We start from the raw sequence: 25,300 nt of genomic DNA, 5'->3' as shown, positions 1-25,300 counted from the left end.
CCAGATAACAAAAATAGTAATTAAAATTCGGTTTTGTTTATCAACGTATACATCATAATGTGAACACAAAATGTGAACTTATTACATGTTGATAAAGAGCGGAACATACAACTATAAAACAACAACAAGTGATGGGATGCAAAAACAATAAAGTTACCGAATTCAATTGTATTTCATTTAAGCTCTCTAAATACAAACAAAAAAGTGAAGATCCCTGTCTGTAGCTATTTACAACTTCTTTTCCAGAGGTAGAGATTCTCGAATCCAAAAATGGCTAACCCTAAGCCAAATGTAAAAAGTTAAAATAAATTTAATATATATATAAAAAATATAATAAATAAATACAGTTCATAACAAAAATGTATGTTTCATAAATACAATTTCTATTTTTAAATACTACATAGAGAATATCGGACGTTCGTCGAACGTCGAGTGTCGAGACGTCAAACTATAACATCACATGGTTTTTTATAAGCAACACGAGGCTTAATACTTTAAACATTGAAGCAGTTGCTAAGCAACAGTACAGCCTGATTGGGAAAATACAACAAAAAAAGAACAACAACAGGAAATCGAGAGAGACACATGAAAAACTTGATTTTAGCCTACCAAGCAAGAAGTAACAGCTAAGCCTGTAAAAAAACTTATTTTACAGCCTCAGGTCAAATTTAATGTTGCTATGAAAAAAGCATGAATGTGTGATAAATTTAAGTTTTATATATAAACAGGGCGCATATTATCAGAAACACAAAGTGCATATAACTTAAAAGTACAACACATCGATATAATTTATTATGACTAACAACCACAGATTCATCTTCACCATACGAATATTACAAACTCACTATAACGCTATCAAAACACGACACGCCACAAAGTTTGGCATTTTCGGTATTCACATCTGACATACACCATATAATTTATCGTTTAAAAGAATATCAAAATTCGAACCAGGCTGGTCATTATTCTTATTTCTCTATTGAAACCTGGCTTTAATAAGATTTACTCTAATTTTATAGTGTATCTCCAAAAATGTTTCCCGGATCACATTTACAAGTTTCGAACACAAACACAAAAATATTGGGCGACAAAAAAGCTTCTTTATCGACAATGCGTAAGATTGTTATAAATATAGCAAAAATTACTTCTTTAAGTACAAAAAGCGAATACCAAAAAGAAAAAAAAACTATTCGTTTTCAGAAAAATTATCAAAGTCAGTTTCGTTCTTTGTATACTCGTAGACGCCTTGCTTGAAAAATGGATGAAACAATCCAAGATCTTGCTTCGTTAACGGCGTTGCAGCGACGGCGTAGATGGGGCACGAGCTGACGTTTGACATGATGGCCAAAAACGCCGTCAAATAAGCCTAAAAAATTATATATACACAGAACTTAGTTTTAATCTTTTTGGACAGCCCAGTGTCTAAAAAATATTGTGCAAAACCGCTACGAATGTTTTCAATTTAAAATTTCAATGTTTCAACAAGTGACGTTGACCCACCTCAAGCTGGGCACGTCGAATGCGCACAAACTTCTCCGCCCTGTTGCCAAAATATCTTCTGGATGGAAATTCAAGATTAGAAATCTAAATACACAGCTCACTGTCAGATAAATTATGTTTATCAAAGAATAAAAACGTTACAAAATATTTGTCGTAAACACTTACGATGGGATATTCCTGCAACATTTGTCGATGTAATTCTCGAAAGCGTCGATAACGCCGGTACACAGACCAATGGTCATCTCCAACGCTCAACTAATAAAGAAATAAAACAGCGTTCCATTCGATAAAAGAAAAAGGCATTCACCATATCCCAGAATTTTACCTTATACGTAATGTTGTGGTAAAACAAGAGAAACTGGTTGAAACCCATTGTCAAAATAAAGACATTTCCAGATTCGCGTTATTTTAATGTATTTTGTAAGTCAGTTGAGCTAAATCGAGTTTTTTTCGTATTCATTTCTTATCTTTATTGTTGTGGCTCGGCATTTTTGCTGCAATAGGTACAAGTATCACAATAGCCCATGATTCAAAAAACTAATAATTAACTACCTTTACTTCAAACACATGATATGAATCTCGTCCCAAACCTCTTAGAATAAACTTTGGTATAGCAACTTTAATTTGATTTTTTTTGTAAATATTAACTGACTGTAAAAATCTGTTGATAGGAGTGGGCGGTGGTGAAACTCTCAAACGAGCAATTTCTACGTCTTCATCATCGTCTGATTCATTCTGAAATAAAAATGCTTCCTTGAAATAAAGAAATAAGTCAATAAAGAATAAAAACACAACACAGCAAGCAACACCATACGAATCTACTTATGGCCCGGTCATCAGTTGCTATTTCGATTCTCCTTAAAACAGTTAAAGAAAGCTCACGTTCTGATGCACTCGGATGAGTATCTGAGAGACTTCATGTTCGGATAATTCTTCATCACCAGTGTGACTTAAGTTTAAACTCTACAAAATAACAAAAAATATCGGATGAAAGTAATGTAAAATTTGGATCTAATCTTATCTCGTGATTACTAACCAACCTACCGTTAATGAAGTGTATTTCTGTAGTTTGTCTTGAAGTACAAATATTTCTCTACAACGGGAAGAAAACACAAGTAAGCCAGAAGATTAATAACAAAAACAACAAAAAAAAACAATAATCAACGACAATGAGAACACCACCACCGTCGATACAATAAAAAAATTATGCCATAATTATTCTGTTTTTCCCCCTGTTTGTTTTTTTGCTCTCGGATTAAGTTGAAGTAAAAAGTGTAAAAAAGATTGTTATCATATACACAATACTGTACAGAACAAAAAATAGAGCTTTCAAATTTGTTGTGCAGGGATGCATTTATCACAACAATAATTTTAAAAATTCGTGTTCACGACGAATAATTTTCCAGTCCGCGGATATTCTTTAGGGTGTGCGGTCAGATAATAAATTAGAGAGAGCGTTGGAAGTAAATATGATACCACGTACTTGTTGGCGTAAGACAGTTTAATTTTCAACTCTTCTACTTCAATCTGAGCATGATCTCGTATCGTTAAAAGTTGTTTGTCCTTTTCCTTTAAAAGCATTCGAAGTTGCTCAACACGTTCTATATTCGCATCTTTATCCTATATGCAAAAACATACCCTCTTAAAGCAAGAATATATCACAATGCAGCGGAATAGTGAACAATAATATACGTTTTCACAATAACAGATTCTCGTTTCTTTACACTTCTTCTCAATGAAAGGGTATGAATCATAAGTCAAAAGGTGATAACTGAAATATCAGTTTTTAGGGATAAAGGTATTTTAACTAATTTATCATCTACATGCTTCACAAGAGGGGATGCGTAAGTGCTTGTTATTTCAGGAACTTAATGATACTTTTACATCATTTTGACGTTTAGGGCACGCGGACAGAAAAGTGTAAATGTCGCGTCCTTTCACTAAATTTGAACAATTTTCGTAAGAACTTTGCTTTCACATCAACTCCTCAGGTTCCTATTTATTCTGTCTGCATCAGATGTGGTTAATTTTACACAGATTCTATGAAATAAAATCCATAAAAAAATTATCGAAAACTAAACCTGTTCGAGATTTTGTTTCTCATCTACCAGACTCTCGCGATCTTTTTGCAAGCAGGATATTAAATCCATTTCCCGCTTTTTCAATTGGTCAATTTCTGCTTGCATTGCTGTTTCCATGGCGATAATTTTCTGGTACATTTCATCTTGAATTCTGAAGTAGAAAAAGATTGCTTTATGTGTTATAAGATTATATATGTGTTTTGAAAAATTTGATTAGTATACTGTTGTGATTGCTATCACCAAGGAGGGAGTGTTTTAATAAAATAAAAGAAAAAAGAAAAGAAAACCTGCAAATTTATTTCAAGAAATCGACTCACTTTAGAGATATTAAAAAAAAGAAAGTAAAAAGACTCAACTTGATTATGAAAAAAGTATTACCATTTAGTAGGGGCCCTGCCGCCAACTTTATAAAAATATAAAATGGGAAAATCTGTTCGCTCAGGGTAGTAACCGTAATTTTTCATTTACAGAATTTAAAAACGATCTCAAGAAATCTGGGTACAACATGCGATTAAAACAAAATTTTAGAAGATAAGATTAGAACCTCAATGAGGAGCATTTTTATGGTTATAATACAGTTAAATAATAAACACGTTTGCGCTCACAAAGGTGAATCTTCCAAAGCGTCTGTTTAAGTGCTTTTTGTTATTGAACGAAGCGCAAAACGTAGCATGGACGTCTTTTTGAGATTTACTGAAGCATGGTAAATAGGTTTGAACAAACACTGTATTATGGGTAATCGTTACAATCACGCAGAACGAACAAACGACACAATAATAACAAAACAAGAAGTCAATTTTACTTTTGTTTTTCTTTTGTAAGAATCTCCTCAAAACTATCATCACTCTTGCTGTTCTGTTCACCAGCTGCAGGGTAGATCTCGTTCTCGCTACAACCACCTGAAATATTTCGCTCCTCTTCGAAATCTGCTAGTCTTTCGCGTAAAATTTCGATCTCGTCAATCTCCTCTTTACGCTCTTGTGAAAACTGCTCTTTAAGCTCGGTTAACGTCACCTCAGCTATGCCACGCGTGCGAACCAGGTCTTCCAAAACCAACTGCACTTCCTCGCGGCTTTCAATCAACGGTTTCCATATACTATCAGTTAAATTTTGAATATTTTCAATGTTACTTTTATATGTTTTATTGATGTCTTCTAGTTTAGATTTGGAATTTTGGATGGTGACTAACTCTGGAGCCTCGTCGCGATTTTGAAACTCTTTCTCAATGAGATAGGCAACATAAATTAACTCAGAGTCAAGCTTAGCGGTATCAGTTTCGTATAGTTTATCTATTTCTTTCAAATTCTCTTGATCGCGCTCAATATCTGACTTGTACTGCAACACTGTTTTTTCGCACGCGTCCACATCTTCTTGTAACAACAGAATTTTCTCACGAGACACCTTCTCAAGCTCCAACATGACTTTCTCAGACATTTCAGCCTCGTTTTCATTCTGCGATTTCTTACTCTCTAATTCTTTCATCATAGTTTGGATGACGATTTCTTCTTCGTTTTTAACAACTTGATGATTTTTCTCTAACTCGTGTATGTCTTCGATTTTATCGTTTAACTCGACACGCAAGCTCTCGATTTTCAGTTTAGCGTTGTCACTTTTAATTTTCATTAAGTCTGTCAACTCTTGTCTTAAACTTTCAGTCTCGGCTTTCTTAACGTTGATTTTATCTTGACCCTTCTGTAACAGAGATCTATACTGTTGAACTTTTTCGTTGAATTCTCTTTGATCTTCTATAGAACGTTTGATAGCTTCTTTCTTCCGCTGATCAACTTTATACCTCTCAGTAGCTAAATTTTTATTCTCCTCGCTTACAACAGTGTAATACTTAGCTTTCGTCTCATCTAAAGCGCTCTGTGCGTCAACTAATTTGTCTTCGTGTAAACTAAGCTCTACCTCCACCAACTGTTTTCTTTCGTTCTTTTTTTCAAGAGCTCGATCACGCTCCCAGCAAACGAATTCATATCTGTTCTTATAGTCCTGTTCGTACTTTTTCAGCGCCTTTGCTTTTCCATGATACACTTCTTCAAGGTAGACTTGCGCGTTGCTTAAACTTTTCTTTAACTCCTCTTTATGTTGCTCCAGATTTTGTCTTTCATCCTCCGCTATGTCTGACTTTCTTTCTAAAGACGACACACATTCATTAAGCTCGTTGCTAAGCGTCGAACATAACTTTTCCTGAGCTACTATTTTATTTGTCTCTGTAACCCAAACTGCATGTATATCATCAATGTTAACAGAAGATTCGCTTTTTGCTCGCTCCCTATCAACGATGTCTCTTATTTCGTTATTTAATTTCGTAGTTTCTTCTGATCTTTGTTTAATAAAGAGGTCAACTTCTCTCTCGACAGATTTATCGTTTTCTGTTTTTACTTCTTCGCATTGGTGTTGAACTTGTGCTAGCTTCTCTTCTTGCGAGCCAATCAAATTTTCTTTACTACGTATACTTTCACTCAGCTCTTTCTCGCGTTGCACTCTCTTTTCTTCAGCTTCTGCATAATGTCGCTCAAGCTCTTCTAGATGCTTTCTGAAATTACGAAAAATTACGATTCCAGCTGAAAACAATGTATATAAGGTTTGTAAACATTCAACGACAGCTCAGCGTATTTCAATTAGGATGAAATAACTACAAGTTACGCCACTGCATTTTCTGTTTTTTTATGTCTCATGCAAATGGCAAACACCAAGTACACAATCATTAACGATTTTACTCATAGTTTAAAGTGTTTGAATTCATATTTTGAACCAACATAAAAGAAACCTCATCCAAATACCTTGTAGTTTATCATAAGGGTTTGTAAGTCTGATAGTACCTTATTAAAAGGGTGTTACCAAAAGTTTTATTTGAACTTACTTGATTTGTTCTGGTGTTTGTGCCTCCTTTAACCTTGCTCTCCTTTGACTCTCTAATTCTCCTCTGTGAAAAATCATAAAACCAAAAATTAAATTTTAATACCACGAAATTTATTGTTGAAAGCTAAAAAAACAAACTCACCTTGTCTCTTGCAATCTTCTGGATTCTTCACGAATCTGTCGTGTAAACTCGTTTCTACAAAAGATGGTAAATGATGAAAGTGAACACAAAATAAACAGGGATATTACATTTAACTGAATGAGAATATTATCTTGAAAAATGGCTTGAAGTTACAAATTTAATTTACGTTTGACATGGCAATGACAACAACAACAAAAACAACAACAACAACAACAACAACAAAAACAACAACAACAACAACGATAAAATTAGTATTAAACAACACAATCATGAACATTTTTACCTAGTTTCTTCCATTCTACGTTCTTCTTCTTGTTTTTGTTTTTCAAGAAGAAGCCTAAGAAACAGAATTTATGATAATTAGAAAAAAAAAGACACCACAACTAAATATCATTTGATTCGTTTAAAATACCTCGCTTCTTCCAACTGCCTTGACAAATCTTCTTCTCTCTTGTCTCGTTCAGGACTAAGGAGTTAATACAGAAACTTTCGTTCACGAAGCGAGACATTACATACATCACAATAGTCGACCCTTTATTACATATAGCTACTTACTTTCGCATCTTCTTAAGGAGATCAGACTCGCTGCGAAATTTTGTGGACATCGACAGGTTACTGAAACCAGGACCAACAGACTAGAAGGAAACATTACAAAATTTATCAACGTCATAAATTTTGCATTCATTGTGCAATTTTTATGCTATTTATTTTTAGTAGACTCGTGAAACTGAAACTGAAATAATTAGCAAAACGAAAAGAGAAGGAAGAGAAGCGCGTAACAACAATAGTTTTTTCGTGAACGTCTAACATTTTAAACTTTCGAGGAACTGATAAATACATGTTACAAAAACACACCTTGCGTTTTTCTCTGAGTTCTTCAGCTTCCTTAGGATGATTGAAGCGAAAAATTGATGTCTTCCCAAGAATAACAACATCACCTAATCAAACATTAAAAATATTGTTAAGGTTGGTTTCCACCCAACAAGAATGTTCTACTTTCCCATTGCTGGATGTTAATCGATTGAACTAATTTCGTGTAAGGGAAACTAGCCTTTACATTTTTCTTTATATAGGCATTGATTCACTCCTTTACAACCATAACTCATCACCCCCTTTTGCTGACATATGATTCTCTACTTACCCTGTTGCAAACGTACTCGTTTTCGAATACTTGTTCCATTTACAGAGCAAGCAGCTTCAGGGAATGGATCAAGAACAACATAACCATCATTATTTTCAATAACACAATGCTCGTCCAAAATACTTGGTCCACTAATCACTAAAAAAATATAAAGGGTTGTCATATTTAGATATGGAACTACTTGTAAATATTTATAGCCTTTCAGCACTTAAAAAGGCTATATCTTAAATCTTGTAACTTTTGGGTCACTACCAGATCATTTTTTTCTGATAGTAGACTGAATTTACATCAAGATCAAGTGGCTTTACGGCCTCCTCTGCGCAGCGAAACTTGACTCGAATTTCCCGCTGTGAAAGCTTTAAACATTTTAGAGAGCTTGGAAAGCACACACTTACCGATATCCGGTTTTGTTTTAGAATTTTCTGTGCCAACAAAAGTTTTTCCTTCCTATTAAACAGAGCAAATATATCCATTTATACAATACATTTTATCAGCAATCAAGATGAAGTCAATGATAATCTGATAAATAAATAATATCCATACTTTCAAATGGTACAACAAAATTCCAGTGCTCAACAAATCATCTTCCAACGCAACTAAATGCGGCAACTCTGATTCCATGCGAATACCTGCATCCAGCCGGTGTTGGAAAGCCAATTCTCTCTCCTGGATTTAAAATAAAATTTACTCTAACCATTGCAGCCTCTGGTTTTATAATTCTCAACCCTAATGATAGCCCCCCAAATTAACCTAGCCTGGCTTAGCTCTTGTCTAAAACTGCTGTACTGTATATTAGTCTTACATTTTCTTGCTCTAGGTTTTACCTCTACGTTTTGCACCAGTTACTACTTAACACTACACCTAAAATAATTCACTGCAAAAACATTTCATGTGAAATACAAATCACCAAAGAAAAATATATTTAGTATTTAAGGAGAAAAACGTTCTTTATCAAACTAATATAAAGAATTATACCCACACATTTTATGAAAAATAATGTTAGTGAAATGTAAAAAAAATTTTCTTCTCAAATAAAAATGTTAATTCCAGACGAAATTAGGGCAAAAACAAAAGTATTGTTAAACCTAACAATGTGTAATATCTTTCTTTGTTTACTTTCTTTAAGATTTTTTTAAAACACTAAAAAATAAATAGGGAGAGTTCAAAACAAAACAAAACAAAAAAGTAAACAAACAAGCAAACAAATAAAAAGAAAATAAAAACAAGAAAGACAAAAAAAATAAATGATTAACGTTTGTCAACCTGCATAATCTTTTGTGTTTCATTCCATCTATCTTTCCATTTATCAGTAAGTTTACCAATTCTCTCTTCGTTTTCATAAAGTTTACGTGCAGCTGCTTTTTCTGCATCGCTTAAAACATCCTAAACATACACATTTTAAAAATATAAGTTTTAAACGTCATTTAAAAGATGATAAAAAGAAAAAAAAACATTGAAAAATCATACATGGCCAATAATGCTTTTCAGCTTATCAATTTCTGCACGCAAATCCCGAATCAACTTCACATTTGAATCCTAAAAGTAAAAAAATAAACTGAACATTTCCTCTATCATATCTTCATTTAGGTAACAAAAAAAACAAAACATGGTGCGATCTTGAAATTTGCAATTTAAGCTGTAAGACTCCAATGGGAATTTTAATAAGACTTTTTGGTAAGCACACTGCCGTCGAGATAAAAAAAAATTGATTCTTTAGTTGTCAGATTAGTTTAAAATTTTAGTTTACAGATGAGTAAACTAAAATTTTAAAACTTTGCAGAAAGTTTAATAAGTTGCAAAAAAAATATTCTTTTCACAGTGTTCATTGATTGTGTCTCTTTAAAATAACAATACTTCCAGTGGCTACTAAAAGCTCAATATTGGTATAAATCTGTAAATGGGACCTAATTCCTGCACAAATTTAACAAAAAATATTATGTATTTGCTGTAGCAGAGGATAAACCTTTTTCTAATGAAATGGTAAATTCAAAATAATTTAACATATTTGCAATAAGTAAATCATGCAACAGATATACAGCAATTGAGAACGCTTGATTACAACCTGGAGACTAAACTAACCTCGTTAACAGTTGGCTTGTTGATAATATTTTTTGCACGATTCGCATAGCGAAGTGTACTCAAAGTTTCAGCATAATTGCAATCCGAAGGTGAAATAGCTGAAAAACAAAAATGAATTAAACCATACAAGTTTTTTAAACCCTATTGTCAATATCTTTTAAAGCAATTAAACATACTGGCAATCATAATTGTTTTTGAGTTTCCACCAAGACTGTCTTTTAAAAGCCATGTTAGAACGGAATCGCGATAAGGGATAAACATATTCTTCTTTTTCGTGTTTGTTGATGCTTCCGCTAAAAAAATAAATTATCCCTTGATATAAATATGTCAAAATTTTAAACCTAGATGACAACAAAAAAACTATCACACATATTCAAATTTTGGTTTAAATTTGAAATAATAAAAATGCAATACAATATTGTTTCCGGTTAACCTACCCAAGGAAGAAATAACAGAGCCAAGAGTAACCAGAGATTTGTTAATATTTGCACCCTCCTTTAGCCTTACTCCTGTGGCACCAGTTGAATCAGCACGTTCACTAAAAAAATTACAGTCTCAAAAGGCATAAAAATTAATAATTCATCTGTAATTTATTTCTGTGCAAAAATCTGTAATACACCATGATTATTTGATTGACTGCAACAACTATTCAATAAAAACTTTGTTACTTTTACACCGTGAGGGAAAAGTGAAAAAAGCATACCATGTGCCAAAGTAAATGATTATAACTAAATATAAAGTGACTTTTAAATAAACCATACCTTCCAGCCAGATCCACTAGATTTATTTTACTTGTCGTTTCACTGGGTAGATTGTGCATAAACTTTGCCTAGAATACATACCGAAAGCATATTTCAAAAGTTGATTTTTAAAAAACTGCAGTTAAAATTAGGACAAACTTTATAAGTGACTATGCACATAAATGAAAAAAAATAACAATCTATACCTGTGTGTAACTGACAGTAAAAATTGCATGTGAGCGACTACTAGTATCGTTCATATTTGTCGATGCTGTTGTTCTAAACACATACGAGATACTGAAAATAGTACATCTTTCTTAGTTAAAATAAAAATATGGCAAGAATATAATAAATCCATAAAAGCTAACCTGAGGTCATTTCCTTGCTTCATAATGGCTTCAATAGCTCCATAATCTGACACCAGGTGTTTTGTTAGACCTATAAATAATAGATTTCACTTTATTGAATTTCAGATACTTCTCATGTTATATAATATATTATATTATTGTTATATTTTATTCTCACCTTGAACATAAGGTCCCTCTTTTGGATGTTCTCTGACTTTTAAAGTGTGTGTCTGTCCTCCTTTTGCTGTTGATGCACGAAGCAAATCACGAACTCTCTCATTGTAGATTTCAAGATAGCTGAAAAAAAAATCAGGTATTGTATAACAAAATTGGACGAATTCCCTTAAAATCTTTAATCTGCTAAATGTAAGATGTGCTGGCTTTAATTGAAAATAAAAAATATACCATAAACAGCACATGCACTGGTAATAAGGTAAAGTACATTAAGATTTTTGTATAACAAAAATACCTGACTTCTGTTCGAAAGGAAACCCCTTCTCTCTCCTTCTCATGAATTTGATGAAAAAGATTCTAAAAAAAAAAATGGAAGCAGGAAACTCATGCATCCACAAAAGAGCATAAGATATAAGAGATAAGACATATTGTTTTTCACTAACCTCACAAATACGAGGAATTAGACCTTCATTATTCTGAATAACAAAAAAATAATATGCATAACACTGCAGATCACAAATGTCAATACGAATTCTCTAGCTTAAGTTTCATTAAAAAAAACAGAGACACCAAAGTTTGATTAATCGAAGCAAACAATGTGTCCAACCAGTAATCAACAAATGACCCAGTTATTAACATATTTTTGGATTTGTACCTTGTCTGATTTTTAACTGAATCTTGTAACAATTTTAAAAAAAACATTAATCCCAAATTTCTCTCATTAATATGCAGTTACTAATAAAATTTAATAAAACAACAAGTTGATAAAACTTACCTTCTGACCCATCATTGTATGAGTTTTTCCACTACCTATAATAAAAAAACAAGTAAGATTTAACACTTAATACATTTGAATATGCCAAGATTAATTAAATAAGATATAAATTAGACAGTTAAGCATCTATTGTCTCACCTGTCTGTCCATATGCAAAGATACAAGCATTGTAACCTTCATCAGCCGCTACAACAACCCCAGTACCCAAATCTTTATACACCTACAGAATTATGAATTATATCAAAAAGGTTGGGAGAATTACAATATCTTTACAACAACATTAGAATCAATGACAATATAACATATTTTAAAAGAGACCTGTTCTTGAGTTGTAAAATGTGATGAATTTTCATCATATGACCAGTATGAATAGTCAAAGAAAAAATCTTTAACTCTTTCTCTTCCATGTGAATCTTCATTATCTGTTGAACTGTAAGCCATCTAAAGAAACAAACATAAATATAAGGAGAATTCTTTGCATACAACAGTACATTTCTATGCACAGTTGATAAAAAATGCTACCATCTGAGGTAAATGCTGTTGATCTTTTAGCAGATAAAAGAAGAAAGTATTCTACATTCTTTTAGTATGGGAAAAGGGCACATTGTTTCCCTAAGGAATCATTATTTATAGACAAGAATACAACCATTAAATCATCACATTGGCACAGAAAATTTAGCCAACAAAGCAAAAACTTTTCAAGGTGCAATTTGCATCCAAATTAAAAACAAAATATGTGGGAAAACATTCGCCGACGTGAATAAAGAGTTTTGGTAAACACATCTGCCAGGATTTGAAAAGTTGTAATATAATAGTAAATTTAGCAGTGGCATGATAATATGTGATGATATATAGCCGAGGTCTTTGTATGCTGATGTCAGCAGATGCAATCTCTCAATAAAACAATAGGTATAATCACGTGATCTGAGGTGAGCATTAGAAATTTAAAAATGGTAGCATGCTGTAAATGAACGTTAGGCACAACAGTGAGAAAAAAGAGCTTTTTTTGATTAGAAATTACACTGAAAATTTGGATGCATCATATTATCAACGTATTGCATATGAAATATAATTGTCAAAAAGGATTAAACTTCTAGCTTTGAAGTTTTGGTAGCTAAACCAGCTATTTACTAGCCTAGTCAACTAAGTTTTCTTTGAGGATATCAAATCCAGTTTCTCTCAAACGAAAGCTTAGGCGCAAACAAATGTCAAACAAATTCCTAAAATTCAAATCCATCTCAAAGCAATCCCCTGAATTACAATCATCCAATCAGCACTATGTTGGCGTGGTCTCGGGTCTTTTCCTCTTAAATAATATAAGAATTAATTATATTTGTTCAGGTGAGTGAGGCCATTTGGGCTTAAAACAAAAGATTTACTGATATTGATCATGTGAGCAAAGAACAATAGAAGTTACTTCAGGAAGTCGTCACCTATTGATACAGAATGTTATGGTAAATCTTCATAAGTGAATAAAAGGTTACTTTGCTAATTTGATTTGATATTTTTACTGGAGCGCACACGTTTTCAATGTTATGATGGAGGTGTTTCACACAAGTGTAATTTTCTGCTTAAGGGAAATTTTCCGTTTAATTGAAATCACACTTTCTTAATTTAGTGGGCTAGAAATACAAAAACATACTTTCAAGTTGATAATACTTGTTCTTTTTCCCTCCATTTCAATAATACATTTTGAACCTAAATTCACCTCCCTAAGAAAGAAAATACAAATTTTAGTAAAACAAACAAACTTAACTTAATGTAAAGGTTTGCAATGTTCTGTTGCATTTATGATTTTATAATTGGCTCTAGAAAAATTTATGTGTTGAAATATAGCAATTTTATTAGCTGAAATCACGTGGAATACAACAGTCATGGAACTAATTGCCTTTCTGCCCTCAACTGTTTTAGGCTTTAGTGTAATTAATAAGTGTCAATCGACAACATCGCTACGAAGTGCGGAAATAATTATTGTGAATTTGCGACATTATTCGCAAGTGAAATTTATTAGTGCAATATTGGGTTTATACTTTAACCATCATTTAAGAAAATGATGCAAATCATGTTTTAGTTAATGGACCTAAAGCAAATTATGTGATATCTATAATCACAGACATAAAGTATGAAACCTTGAAATCTGTTTATATTTTTTTGTTCTTTAAAGTGCTAAAAACTAAAATTGAACAATTTAGTTAAGAATTTTTTAGTGTAAATTCTCTTCTTGGTTGTTTTTGCAAAATAAGATTTTTAGGCATTTGTTAAAAATTAATTAGCGTGATTTTTCCAAATTCATACTAGTTTGACATTTCTTTCTAAATGTTTCTTTCCGCACACTCTTTTCTACCCTTAAAAAGGTAGCGGTACACAATAACCTGTTTTTTCCATATAATTACATCCATTTCTTAGACATATTGTTATATTGAATATTGTTTATATTAAATATTGTTTAGAAGATAGTCATAAAAAAACTTTAAAAAGGCAAATACAAAAAGGAAAAAATTTAACTAGAAACACACAAAAAGTTATGAAAAAAAGTTAAACAGAGGAGGATTGGATCTTAATTCAACATTATCTTGGTGCTAATTTTCTTCATTTTAATTCTAAAAATTGTCCAATAAATAAACCAATAAACTGGGAGTTTCTAAAAATCAAAATACTTTATGCCTTTATATATACAGTTTGTGCACCTGACTGTTATTAAAACAACTGACATTTTCTTGTTATTATTATAGTCTACAGTCAAACCTGTTTGAGATGGTCAGCCAGGGGAGAAGACAAAAGTGACTGTCTTGGACAGTTGGACATGGCTTATAAAAGGCTTAAAAATATTGCTTTAATGGCTGTTTTCAGCAGTGTATTCCATTCAACTACACTTAGAAATAATTAGATTAAAATATAAATTAAACTTGATGTCCATATGATAAGTATCAACATTGGCAATCAAACTTTAGAGGGATCGCAATAATTTAAACTTGTTAAAAAAAAAATGTTGTGTTTTAATGTCTTTGCATCAACAATGTTATCAAAAACTTGGCTGTCAAATTAAACAAATTTTTTATTCCATTCAATAAATTTTTTTTTAAAAAAAAAACACATAATAAATTTAAAAAATCTCTTTAATTAAAATCTCTAGGCCTCACTAGAATAGAATAGTATATACCATAAATTTACCTGCTATTGGTAGGACGGACTCTTACAGCAACTTTGACGGAGGCCATTTTTACCAGTATGTCCAGCTTCAAAGAGATTTCTTAAAATCTACATATGTACATAGATATCCTAAAACATAAAATTACTAGATATAACGTTTCAGTGCATATAATCACATATCTACAGCAAATATGCAAATTAAAAACACAATTTTTTCAGTTCACAACAAAAAAACGAAACACTCTACATCCTACCATTGTAATGTTATTAAAAGGAGGTCCAGGATACTCTTCAAAAAGTTCCTTCACCTGCAAGACACAGCAGGCAAAAAACCTGTCCTCAGTTCTCCAGGGAAAGGTTCTATTGATTTTTAAAGCTTGTCACATGTCTGTTACATGCACATGACAGTTATCACCTTTGCACAAGCTTTCTGTAGTGTCAGTACTTTTGCTGTTATTGTTACCCTATTGGTAAATACACTTTTTGCATGCAGAAGGAAATAAAATTCATGTGTTCAATTAGCTCCTAAACTTTACGAAACCCATTGTTATATTTAATTATTATATAGTATGATTGGATCAAAAAAAAAATAATATAAAATGTATAATAACAGAGCTAAGTTCTGCTTGTTCCATGTGCGAATAGTCGCATTTAAAAGAAAGAAACCAGTGAAGCATTTGCTCCAATTGGATGGGAGATGTACGATGGCCCCTATGGCTCACTTCTTTTCTTAATAAAAACACTTCTCTTCATAGTCAAAACACTTCTCTTCTTTCCTCTGAAATCTTCTCTTCCATTCGAAACGCTTCTCTTCCAAAGTGAGAAACACTTCTCTTCAATTAATTCAAAAAATTCCCAGACCTAATTCTGGTCCAGAATACAGATTGAGCTAGATTTTGCTTACTCACGTTAAATAAATGACCGACCCGTCACCTCCAGGTTTTTTGCGCTTTTGATATCAAGGGAGACGAGAGTAAATAAATAACGTATCCGTTTAAGGCATTCGTTTATCTTTTTTAATACGCATGTTTTTATAAGAATAATAAAATTTTAACTAGGCTGACCATTATTTCTTTATTGCTCTAAACAAAATACGTATATATTGTTATAATTTAAAATCCTAGCTCGATTTTTTTTAAGGAAAATCCATTATAATAAAGAAAAAGCATGTGTTTTGAGGCCTCTGAGCAGCCATTTATTTTGCCATTTATTGTCTCTATTGATAAATAAAATTAATTATTTTGCTACTGATCTGAATTTATCGTGATATTTTATTCATGCACATGCTACAATAATTAATAATAATATTTGTATTCGTAAATTGAGCACGTGTTAGCCAAGTATACTTCTTGCAAAAAGCGAGAAAAAAATTATACAGACCATGGGTGTAAAATTGCTGATTTTTAAAATAACTTGTGAAGAGAAAGTTTGGGGCCACATGCAGAAAAGTGTTAAGTGCACAAGAGAAGTGTTAAAATGCAGAAGAGAGGTATAAGAATACAGAAGAGCACTGTTTAGATCATAGAAGAGAAGTGTTTAAATAACCTTTACGATAATTCAATTGTACATGCGTTCCTACAAGAGGGTGCTGATAAGCCGCAAACACCCGCATATATATGGGCAAGTTTGGGCGACTTTTTAAATAAAATTGGCGGTTGTCCCCCGAAACCGCCCGCACTTTTCTGAAATCGCCCAGAACATTCCCGAAATGCAATTCCTTGTAACAAACCATGCAGACGATGGTTGGGAAAAAGGCGCTTGATGAGAAAGGAGTTAATATAGTTTATATATAAGTTATTTATAAAGTACACTTTTTCAAAAACCATCAAAAACAGTTCTTCTAAGAACTTCGCTACGACATAGTAAGTTTATTTTAATTTTTATAGTTTTTTTGAATCATATATTAGTGTCTGTTTTTTTTTTCTTTCGGGCATTGTTCGGATCAATGCGGGTTTTTTCGGGCGAATACTTGAATTTTTTTCAAAACGCCGAACTCGCCCGAAAATGCCCTCACTTTTTATGGCGTATGCGGCTTATCGGCACCATCGTGTTCCTACGGCTCTCCATCATTTTATAATATCAGAAAAAAAGGAGGTAAAAATCGTTTTTATGATAGTTTGTTAGAGATGTAAGCGTGTTTTCTCCAGTTTTCTAACTTCGTCGTATCAATTTCTTTCAAATTTTCAGAAAACGTTAATAATAATAAGATACAACTTATGTGTACTTTTCATTAAAACAAAACGCGGCAAGAAAAGTTATCACGAAAAAACGTGTTTTCTCATTAATAAACTCTTATAAAAGTGTAATAGCTGCGATGGAGTGTTAGTTTTCCCGAATTATCGTAAAGGTGTATTGGAAGAAACGTGAGCCATATGGGGCCATGGTAGAGATGAGTTCCATATGGCAAAATGAGAATGAAATCCTAGCTAGCTACAGCTAATTAGCTAGCTATAGTTGAGAAAGACAATAACCCTAACCACAAACTTCTAGTAATAATAACCTGATTGACTAAAACTGGCTAGCTATAGTAGTCAATCAGGTTCCAAACAAACCAGCCTAACCACATAATTTAATACTCATTTAAACTTTAAGTGAATTTTTTGCAATATCACTAATGCAACTAATAAGAAGAATACGTATTCAATTCAAATTTAACAATAAATTTATTTATTTCAGGAACTAAAGTCCTAAAGAACGGTCCCCAAACCAAAAATTGTCAGATGTCACGCCAGGCCCTATCTCCAATGTTAATGACGTCACGGTCTCGCTCACTAACTAAGTTGCGGTAAATGATAAATAAGAATGCACCGGTTAACTGAAACGTAAACATTCGATTCTCAAAAGCAGATGGAGCAGGAGGTGTGAGTATTTTCTTTTTGTAAACAACGCGTTCGTCGCCTAAAAAAATAGCTGGCTATATTGTAGCTACCATTTGCAATAAAGTATGCTCATCCAGCAAATACATATTTTGTTAATTAGCCAATCAGTAGATTTTGATTTTTAAGTTTTCACAATCAACGAGGAAATTTATAGCCTATCCTAATTACGTGATTATCTAAACAAACCGCCCTAAACTTACAAGCAAAATTGTGTTAAAATGTTACAAAATGGCATAGACTGACCAGTATCTAAAAGATTTGAACATAGAATTTCTTGAAAAATCCAGACTTGAATTTATGAAGGTTTGACTACAAAACGGCATGCTTATGGCATGGGGGAGATTTTCATGTTGTTTTTACCGCTGTGATGATAAATTAATTTGTATTGATCGAACACGAACAATTGTTGCGGGTATATATAGTAACAGTTTGCCTAATATTCAACATAATGTTATATACTGCTTAAGATTAGAATAAAGAAATGATATTGCTTTAAAATGGAAAGAATAAAAAGTAACATTAAAGGAATTGTTGAAGAATTTACTGTTGATGAAGTTGAAATGCTGGACACAACTGGTATTGTGTTGAAATTTAATGAAAATGTTCCACAGGATACAGTTGATTGGATTTGCCATCTCATTAAAAAACCAGGTATATATATATATATATATAATTTTTTTTTTGTTAAATAAATATACTTTATATTATACTAAATTACTAGAAATTGCATCATAATTATCCCTGGTAAAAAGTTGGAAAATTGACCATTTTATAATTTTGTTGATCAAAAATATACCACAGATGTTTGCACATTTTGGTTGGGGAAACAGGAAAAATCATAATAGAAATATCAATAAATATAACGAACTGTGTATACTGTTTAGTTGCATCAGTTCAGAATTGACTGCTTTTTGGTATACTAATATTTAGTTAACAAAACACCCTAATCAAAAAACACTTTTATAACACATCAGTATTTAAGAAATTATATATATATATCCTAGCCTGATTTACATTTATAAGACAGTACTGAGATAACACGAACAAGAATAAACAAGCTACTTGTGTGCAAATATGATCGCCATCTTGAGTAAGAGCTTCCATGTAATGGCTGAATTTCTGGGTTTTGCAATGCATTTTCTCAAAATCAAATCAAAATTAAATTATATGGGAGTGGGAGGTAACCTTTATATATAAATGTTAATGCTGGCCTATCAATAAGGGGGGGGGCATTGCTTTTGCTCACGCAAAGGCTCACGCAAAGGCTCACCCAATTCTGAAACAAGCTGAGACATTAATTGCTCCCCCAATTCCACAAAAAGTTTTTCTGGCTGAGCAATAATAATTCATCTCACATGGAAATCAATGTTTTCTTTCTTATTATTTGTAGAAAAATAAACAAAATATATAAAAAAAGGTAAAAAATAGTAAGATAAGGTTGAGAAAAAAGATTTTGGAATAAAATATGTCTTTATAAACTTATTTTATTTATTCAGATTGCTCGCCCAGTCTAAATTATTGTAACCTTGGGAAAGCAATTTATTGCTCAGGTTTTATTTTCTTATTGATAGGCTTGTTAATGGTATCTTATAAGCATTTTTTACGACACCGTGGAAAAGCTTATGATTTTTAAATAAATTTAATTGATTTCTATTGTTTAACAACTTCCTGCATAAACAAAAACAAGAAGATGCATGTTCTGTTTAAATGTCTTATGCCTACCCACCATGAAATAAAACATTAACTAAAACTTAGTACAGAGTTGCATCATTGTTTTTTAGTATCAAAACATTTAAAAAATCTATACTAAATTTCTAGACATTTTCTTCGTTAATGCCTGGAAAACAACAACATCAAATACAATGCACATTACACAAAAAATTAATTTTTGTAATCAATGAAGAATAATTCATAAATAACTTGCAGGATTAAGTTCAAAACCAATATCGATACATTGTAAAACATACACTTCATAATAAACATTTGTTCTTTTATTTATAGTGCTGTACGGTGGAGCTTCACTTGATATAAAAAGATACGAGGTTGAAGACAATCCTGACGCACAAATCTATATCATAGCAGCATCTACATCATTACTGTTTGTTGCTGCAGAGAAATATTCAATGTTAAAACGTACTCACGATGGAACTTTTTTACCGTTTACTGCAGAAAATAGGCATGATTTTGAAAACTACGAAGAAGATAACACAGACTTCTTTTCATCCTCAGAGAAGCAATTTTTATTGAAATCGATGTTGGATCATGTTATATGTGAAGATGAAAATATCAATACAATTCCAAATTTTCCAAAAGTTAAGGTTTACAAAAATAGACCAGTATGTAAGTTGAAGTATTTTTTTCACATTGAAGAATTTCTTGAATTAAAGCAAGTGAATGAAAACCTTAAAAAAATATTTCATTTATTTACAGTACCACGTTGTATTGCACGTGACCTTATTCAAATATATCCTTTGCACCACAATGACAGTTTAAAGCCATTGAAAAGAGTTTGGTACATGAACGCGAGTTTGATGCAACCATTAAGTAAGAAAAATAATTTTCTTTAGACTATTTGCATTACATAAGTATGTAGCAACTAACTAATTTATTTTTTTATAGATGATATCAAAAATTATTTTGGAGAATCAATTGCATTATACTTTGCTTTTCTTGGGTTTTATACAAAATCTCTGATCCCATTGGCATTAATTGGAATTTGTCATTGGCTAGTATTTGATGACGACAATAAAGCAGAGAATGTTTGGTTTGCTGTATTAAATGTGATTTGGGCAACAGTATTTCTAGAGTTGTGGAAACGTGAAGGTTCTTCTATTGTTTTTGACTGGGGAAGACTCTCAAGTGAAAAAGGTAAGACTATTTGTATTCACCAAATATATATGTCTTAGTATTAAATAATGTATGTCTAAGTATCAAACATTTTCATTCTAGAATCGGCATCACTTTTGGAGAAACCAAGAGCAGAGTATAAGGGTACTCCTAGAGTAAGTCCTATTACTGGACTTCAAGAGCCGCATTGTCCCACATGGAGGCGTCGAATGAAGATGTACTTTGTCTCTTATCCAGTACTTATTCTTTCATTATTACTTGCTACCAGTGGTATGTGGATATATTTTCATTTTCAAGAAAGCATGAGTGAAGCCTACAAAAATTCAACAGGGTTTTGGGCTACAATTTTAAAGAAAATACCTGGAGTTATATATGCAAGTTTAATATTTGGCTTGAATAATGGATACCGGAAGATTGCAATCCACCTAAATGACTGGGGTAAATTTGTTTATGAAAAGTGCTGTATTCCGTGTAACAAAGAGTTTACGCACTCTCACTGGAAGATTTTGCAATGCTATATAAATTTCATTACTTATAATAAAATCTGTGCCAAGGATAGGAATAGACATGTTTTTGAATTAGCATTTTTGCTTCAAAGTCATTAAAGTTACTCAAATTTTATTGTAATTTTAATTATAGAAAATCACAAGGTTCAATCGTCGTATAACAACCACCTGATTATCAAATTAATTTTGGTATATTTTTATGTTCTTCTAGTTTCTAAATTTCAAATTATATCCCTATTAAATCCTCATAAATAAAAACTTTAGTTAATATAGTTTTTGCCAATTGTCATAATATAGTTTTTGCCAATTGTCATATCACGTATTTTATACAATATGCTTCATTTATCAAAGGAATCCAAAATACTCTGAAAGATTTCAACCCTTTTTTTATCCTATTGATTTGACATTAGATTTTGCGACTACACACTACAACAACGAATGTGACAAAACATTTATCTCCCTTCACTTTGTTTATTCAGATTTATTACAACCATGTTTATTCTTTTCTGATTTGTGGCATTCTAAAATAATTTCTATTTCATGTTACTATAGTTTCCACAGTGTTTACTGTACTGTATATAGAATCCCAAAAGGGAGATGGAACAATTATACTGCAATGTTCAAAGTAGAATAAAATGTTTCGTTTTAAAATGGTTTTTTACAATGATAGAAAATTAATTTAAATAAACAATGATGTTGTTATTTTCCTAAGACAGCTTTGTAATTTTTTAGTTACTTGGTTAGCTCGAAACTTCAAATTGTACTAATTATTGTTGACCTTGGCCTATTTTCTTAATTTCCCAGATATCCGTGAGTTGTTGCATTAACTTTTGTTATAATGCAGAAACAGCAAAAACTGTGACTAAACAATTTTCAACATTTCTCACCCAGTCTACATTTGCTTATGTAGAATTTTCAACCAGACCTCCATAAAATGTGTCCATGGGGGGAAGTTGTGAATTGAAATGAGATATAACAATTTTAAATTCATTTAAAAACTAATGTTAGTTCTCTCGTTCATGTCACCAATGATTAAACTATTTTACAACAACAATTTTGACATACCATTATTAATGTCAAATACACAGCCAAAATATACAAAATTAATGCCAACACCATTTGCATGTATGTCCAGTAGTTTGCGTTCACAAATTTTTTGTACACCAACCTTGGCGTTAGTTTATGTACCATGCACGACACCTTGTGTGCATAAAATCTTAATTCACAAAGCCCTGTTTTCTGCCATTTCAAAAAAATATCCTTTTCAAAATAATTATCATATATATTGTAGAATTCATCTGTTTTAGAACAAAAGCTAATCAGTCTGAACATGGTATATTAGTTGAGTTAAATTAGTTTACTCGTTTAAACCAGTTAAAGCAAGTAAATGTAAATTGTTTCATCTTTAAAGAAAATGAAATGAAAACATTTTGTTTGAGTTTTTCTTAATTTCTTTAGTTCTACTTTGTCAACAGTTTCTTGTCATTATTCTACATTGCATTTTATTTGTGTGACATGGTGTTGTTGCGACAGGTGCGTAACTTTTTTTCTGCAGATCAGTCCCGAATTTGGTAACTTCATAAATTTGAAAATTAGAAAAACTTTACACACAATTAAGTCTTTGATATTTTTCTTAAACAGAGGTATAGTTACTGTAGTACAATAACATGTGTAAAATAGAATCCTACTTGACCTGCTGCAGCACATGTTGTGTAGGCAAGTTATCATGGTTATGTATGGAATTTGTGCATTTTGGGATATGTATTTCTTTATTGAGAAAAGCCCTTATAAAATTTAAAAGAATTTTAGCACAAACAGTTACTATCATATTTAGATAGGGTTTTTTTCCATTGATCTTGTAAAGCAGATTGGCTTTCAAAAATTTGCTCTGTAATATATGTTCTTGTTTCCCGACAGCATTTAGCAACTCTGCTTATCACACAACAGTTGATTCAACAAATCCAAGAATCCCTAATACCTTACATCACTTTTAAGAAGCACAACATTCAAGTCAAAAAAGAAGGAAAATCTATTCAAGTAAAAAGAATAAGAGATCCCAAAAATCAAGTTATAAAAGAAGGGAATATGGCATCATATGCGGTCAGTATTGCGTTGTTATTTTTCATCAATTGAATTTATAACAACATTTTAAAAAGACAATATTCTTGTATTTTGTGTTCATTTTAAAGCAACATTTTTAGGGAACATTTGAAGATTATCTGGAAATATTTTTGCAATTTGGATACGTGTTTTTGTTTTCTGCTGCGTATCCACTAGCTGGTTTTTGGGCATTGGTAAACAATGTTATTGAAATTAGAACAGATGGATTTAAACTTTGCAAATTGCATCAACGTCCATTTACACAACCGGCATCTTCAATAGGTGCATGGCAGGTTAGTTTGATGAACTTCTTTCTCCTCGGGATTTCCAGAATGTGTGTTTAATGATTTTAGGTGTTGGATGTATGTTAAAAAATAAATAAAAGTCAATTCAAAATGTATTCCTACAAAAGCCTGGATAATAATACATATACCTGCCAATGTATTCAACTTTTGGATATTTTACCTAGAGTATTTTTTCCAATAAATTTTTGTAGACTGCTTTTGAATTAATGAGTATCATAGCTGTGATGACGAACTGTGGAATAATTGCATTGTCACAAAGTACTCAAAATTGGTTGTCAATGGAGGAGAAACCCATAAAATACATACTGTTGTTTGTTGTTATTGAGGTAGGGATACATTGCATATAAAGCATTTTTATTCTATTCTTCAGTTTCAGAAGTGGTACCATTTTCATGAAAATGATATCCTTTCGAATTTACACAGGCATTAATGTCAATGTGATCTTTATAACTTTGCAGAGTAAAGTTTTTTTCTTATACTATTAACTATTTTAAAGCTTTCCATGAAAATTAGTGAAATACATGCAATACCTTTATTACCAAAACAGATACAAACAATATCATTTTTTTAAAGTGACTAAAATTTTGTCCAAATTTAAAGGTTAGTTCACCGTCATTCGTCATAGTTGTTTGAATAAGGAGGATGCAGAAAATCTACTTGTTGCGAATAGAAGATTTTTTCAACACTTTCGTTTTTTCTTATATTCAATAATAATACTTATTCAATGCTCAACTTAATAATTACTCCTCTTCATTAAAGGTTCGATTGAAGATGACTAATGCAATTTCTTTTAAACCTGATTTGTTTACAGCAAAAAAATAAGTGACATCAATGAATTTGTGTAAACAACATTATGCGTTGCCTAAACTAAAGTAAACAGAAAACCACAAACATTCTTGTGTGTTAAAAAGGGTAATAAAGTAATGCGATTCATATTTCACTCAAAACTAACAAGCTAAAAGCTCATGTTAAATGTCTTCCTAATACTTTTGATAATGCATTTGATATAAATAATGGATGTTTTTTATAGCACCTATTGATCGTAATCAAAGTATTTATTGCAAAGATAATCCCAGATGTACCAGGCTCTATCACAAAACTGTTGGCTAAATCAGAGTACAAAGTGCAACAAGCACTAAAGGTATTTTTTCCTTAGGTACTCAATATTGTAATTCCTATAACATGTTTTAATTCTTTATCCATTGTTGCCAAATTGTGTTACTTTGACTCTGTAACATTTGGAAAACCAGAAAAAATAGTTTTACCCTTACCGAGTTTTGGGAATGCTCATCCTGTTGAGGTTTTTTTCAGAATGTCCTGTTGGTTCTGGTATTGCTTTGATATAGGAATAGTAAAATTCTTAAAATTCAGAGAAATCTAAAATCTTGTTGCAGAAATGAGAAATTTATTAAATGTTAATGTAAATTTAAAATTTATAATTTTTAGGAAAAAAAGATCCGTCACTTATCTTCTCACCATGACAACAATGAAGACTAAACATTCAAATTCTTATTTTAAACGATTTAAATGAATTATAAAAACCCCAGGCATATTGGCTATCTTCAGGCTTTGGCGATATTGTGTTTTGTAAATTGTGATACCTTACGTTTTAAGGCCAACTTGTTTCCAGTTAAGCCGATTTTCACTTAAGCCGATTTTCACTTAACAA

General features: G+C 31.7%; 2 protein-coding genes across 3 annotated transcripts; one reads left to right on the top strand and one right to left on the bottom strand.

Annotated features, from left to right (window-relative positions):
- Positions 1-153: 153 nt before the first annotated feature.
- LOC130656184 (kinesin-like protein KIF16B) lies at positions 154-15,148 on the bottom strand. Its single transcript, XM_057459010.1, has 34 exons — positions 15,016-15,148; positions 13,487-13,556; positions 12,163-12,285; positions 11,983-12,064; positions 11,845-11,879; positions 11,513-11,545; positions 11,365-11,426; positions 11,074-11,192; positions 10,917-10,986; positions 10,755-10,827; positions 10,570-10,637; positions 10,246-10,346; positions 9,985-10,101; positions 9,809-9,906; positions 9,197-9,265; positions 8,993-9,112; positions 8,273-8,395; positions 8,125-8,176; positions 7,730-7,867; positions 7,444-7,526; positions 7,144-7,223; positions 7,001-7,054; positions 6,872-6,925; positions 6,589-6,642; positions 6,448-6,510; positions 4,384-6,120; positions 3,582-3,732; positions 2,984-3,120; positions 2,545-2,593; positions 2,383-2,463; positions 2,053-2,235; positions 1,666-1,755; positions 1,501-1,584; positions 154-1,366 (listed from the first exon to the last, which is right to left on the bottom strand). Exons 1-34 carry the CDS (start codon positions 15,060-15,062, stop codon positions 1,187-1,189), a joined length of 4,680 nt encoding a protein of 1,559 aa, XP_057314993.1. The 5' UTR covers positions 15,063-15,148; the 3' UTR covers positions 154-1,186.
- Positions 15,149-17,815: 2,667 nt separating this feature from the next.
- LOC130657613 (anoctamin-10-like) lies at positions 17,816-25,196 on the top strand. 2 transcript variants are annotated; one of them, XM_057460605.1, is made up of 12 exons: positions 17,816-17,855; positions 19,875-20,213; positions 20,304-20,417; positions 20,493-20,741; positions 20,823-21,158; positions 21,360-21,415; positions 22,685-22,759; positions 23,144-23,326; positions 23,428-23,619; positions 23,823-23,957; positions 24,662-24,772; positions 25,078-25,196. In XM_057460605.1, exons 2-12 carry the CDS (start codon positions 19,997-19,999, stop codon positions 25,126-25,128), a joined length of 1,719 nt encoding a protein of 572 aa, XP_057316588.1. In that variant the 5' UTR covers positions 17,816-17,855; positions 19,875-19,996; the 3' UTR covers positions 25,129-25,196. The 2 variants fall into 2 exon arrangements, with proteins under 2 accessions (XP_057316588.1, XP_057316587.1); XM_057460604.1 differs by lacking the exon at positions 17,816-17,855 and adding an exon at positions 18,125-18,524.
- Positions 25,197-25,300: the final 104 nt, after the last annotated feature.

This window comes from Hydractinia symbiolongicarpus, chromosome 9 (genome assembly GCF_029227915.1).
Source record: "Hydractinia symbiolongicarpus strain clone_291-10 chromosome 9, HSymV2.1, whole genome shotgun sequence".
NCBI classification, from domain to species: Eukaryota; Metazoa; Cnidaria; class Hydrozoa; order Anthoathecata; family Hydractiniidae; genus Hydractinia; species Hydractinia symbiolongicarpus.
This window is presented reverse-complemented; position numbering and strand designations above follow the sequence as displayed.

Excerpts from the sequence above, each read along its gene's own strand:
- LOC130657613 (XM_057460604.1), top strand. The coding sequence starts at position 18,371 with ATGGAAAGAATAAAAAGTAACATTAAAGGAATTGTTGAAGAATTTACT. Across the intron at positions 20,418-20,492 it reads GAGTTTGATGCAACCATTAA|ATGATATCAAAAATTATTTT; the intron begins GTAAGAAAAATA and ends ATTTTTTTATAG. Across the intron at positions 23,620-23,822 it reads CTTCAATAGGTGCATGGCAG|ACTGCTTTTGAATTAATGAG; the intron begins GTTAGTTTGATG and ends AAATTTTTGTAG.
- LOC130656184 (XM_057459010.1), bottom strand. The coding sequence starts at position 15,062 with ATGGCCTCCGTCAAAGTTGCTGTAAGAGTCCGTCCTACCAATAGCAG. Across the intron at positions 12,065-12,162 it reads ATTTTACAACTCAAGAACAG|GTGTATAAAGATTTGGGTAC; the intron begins GTCTCTTTTAAA and ends ATAATTCTGTAG. Across the intron at positions 9,907-9,984 it reads AAAAACAATTATGATTGCCA|CTATTTCACCTTCGGATTGC; the intron begins GTATGTTTAATT and ends TTTGTTTTTCAG.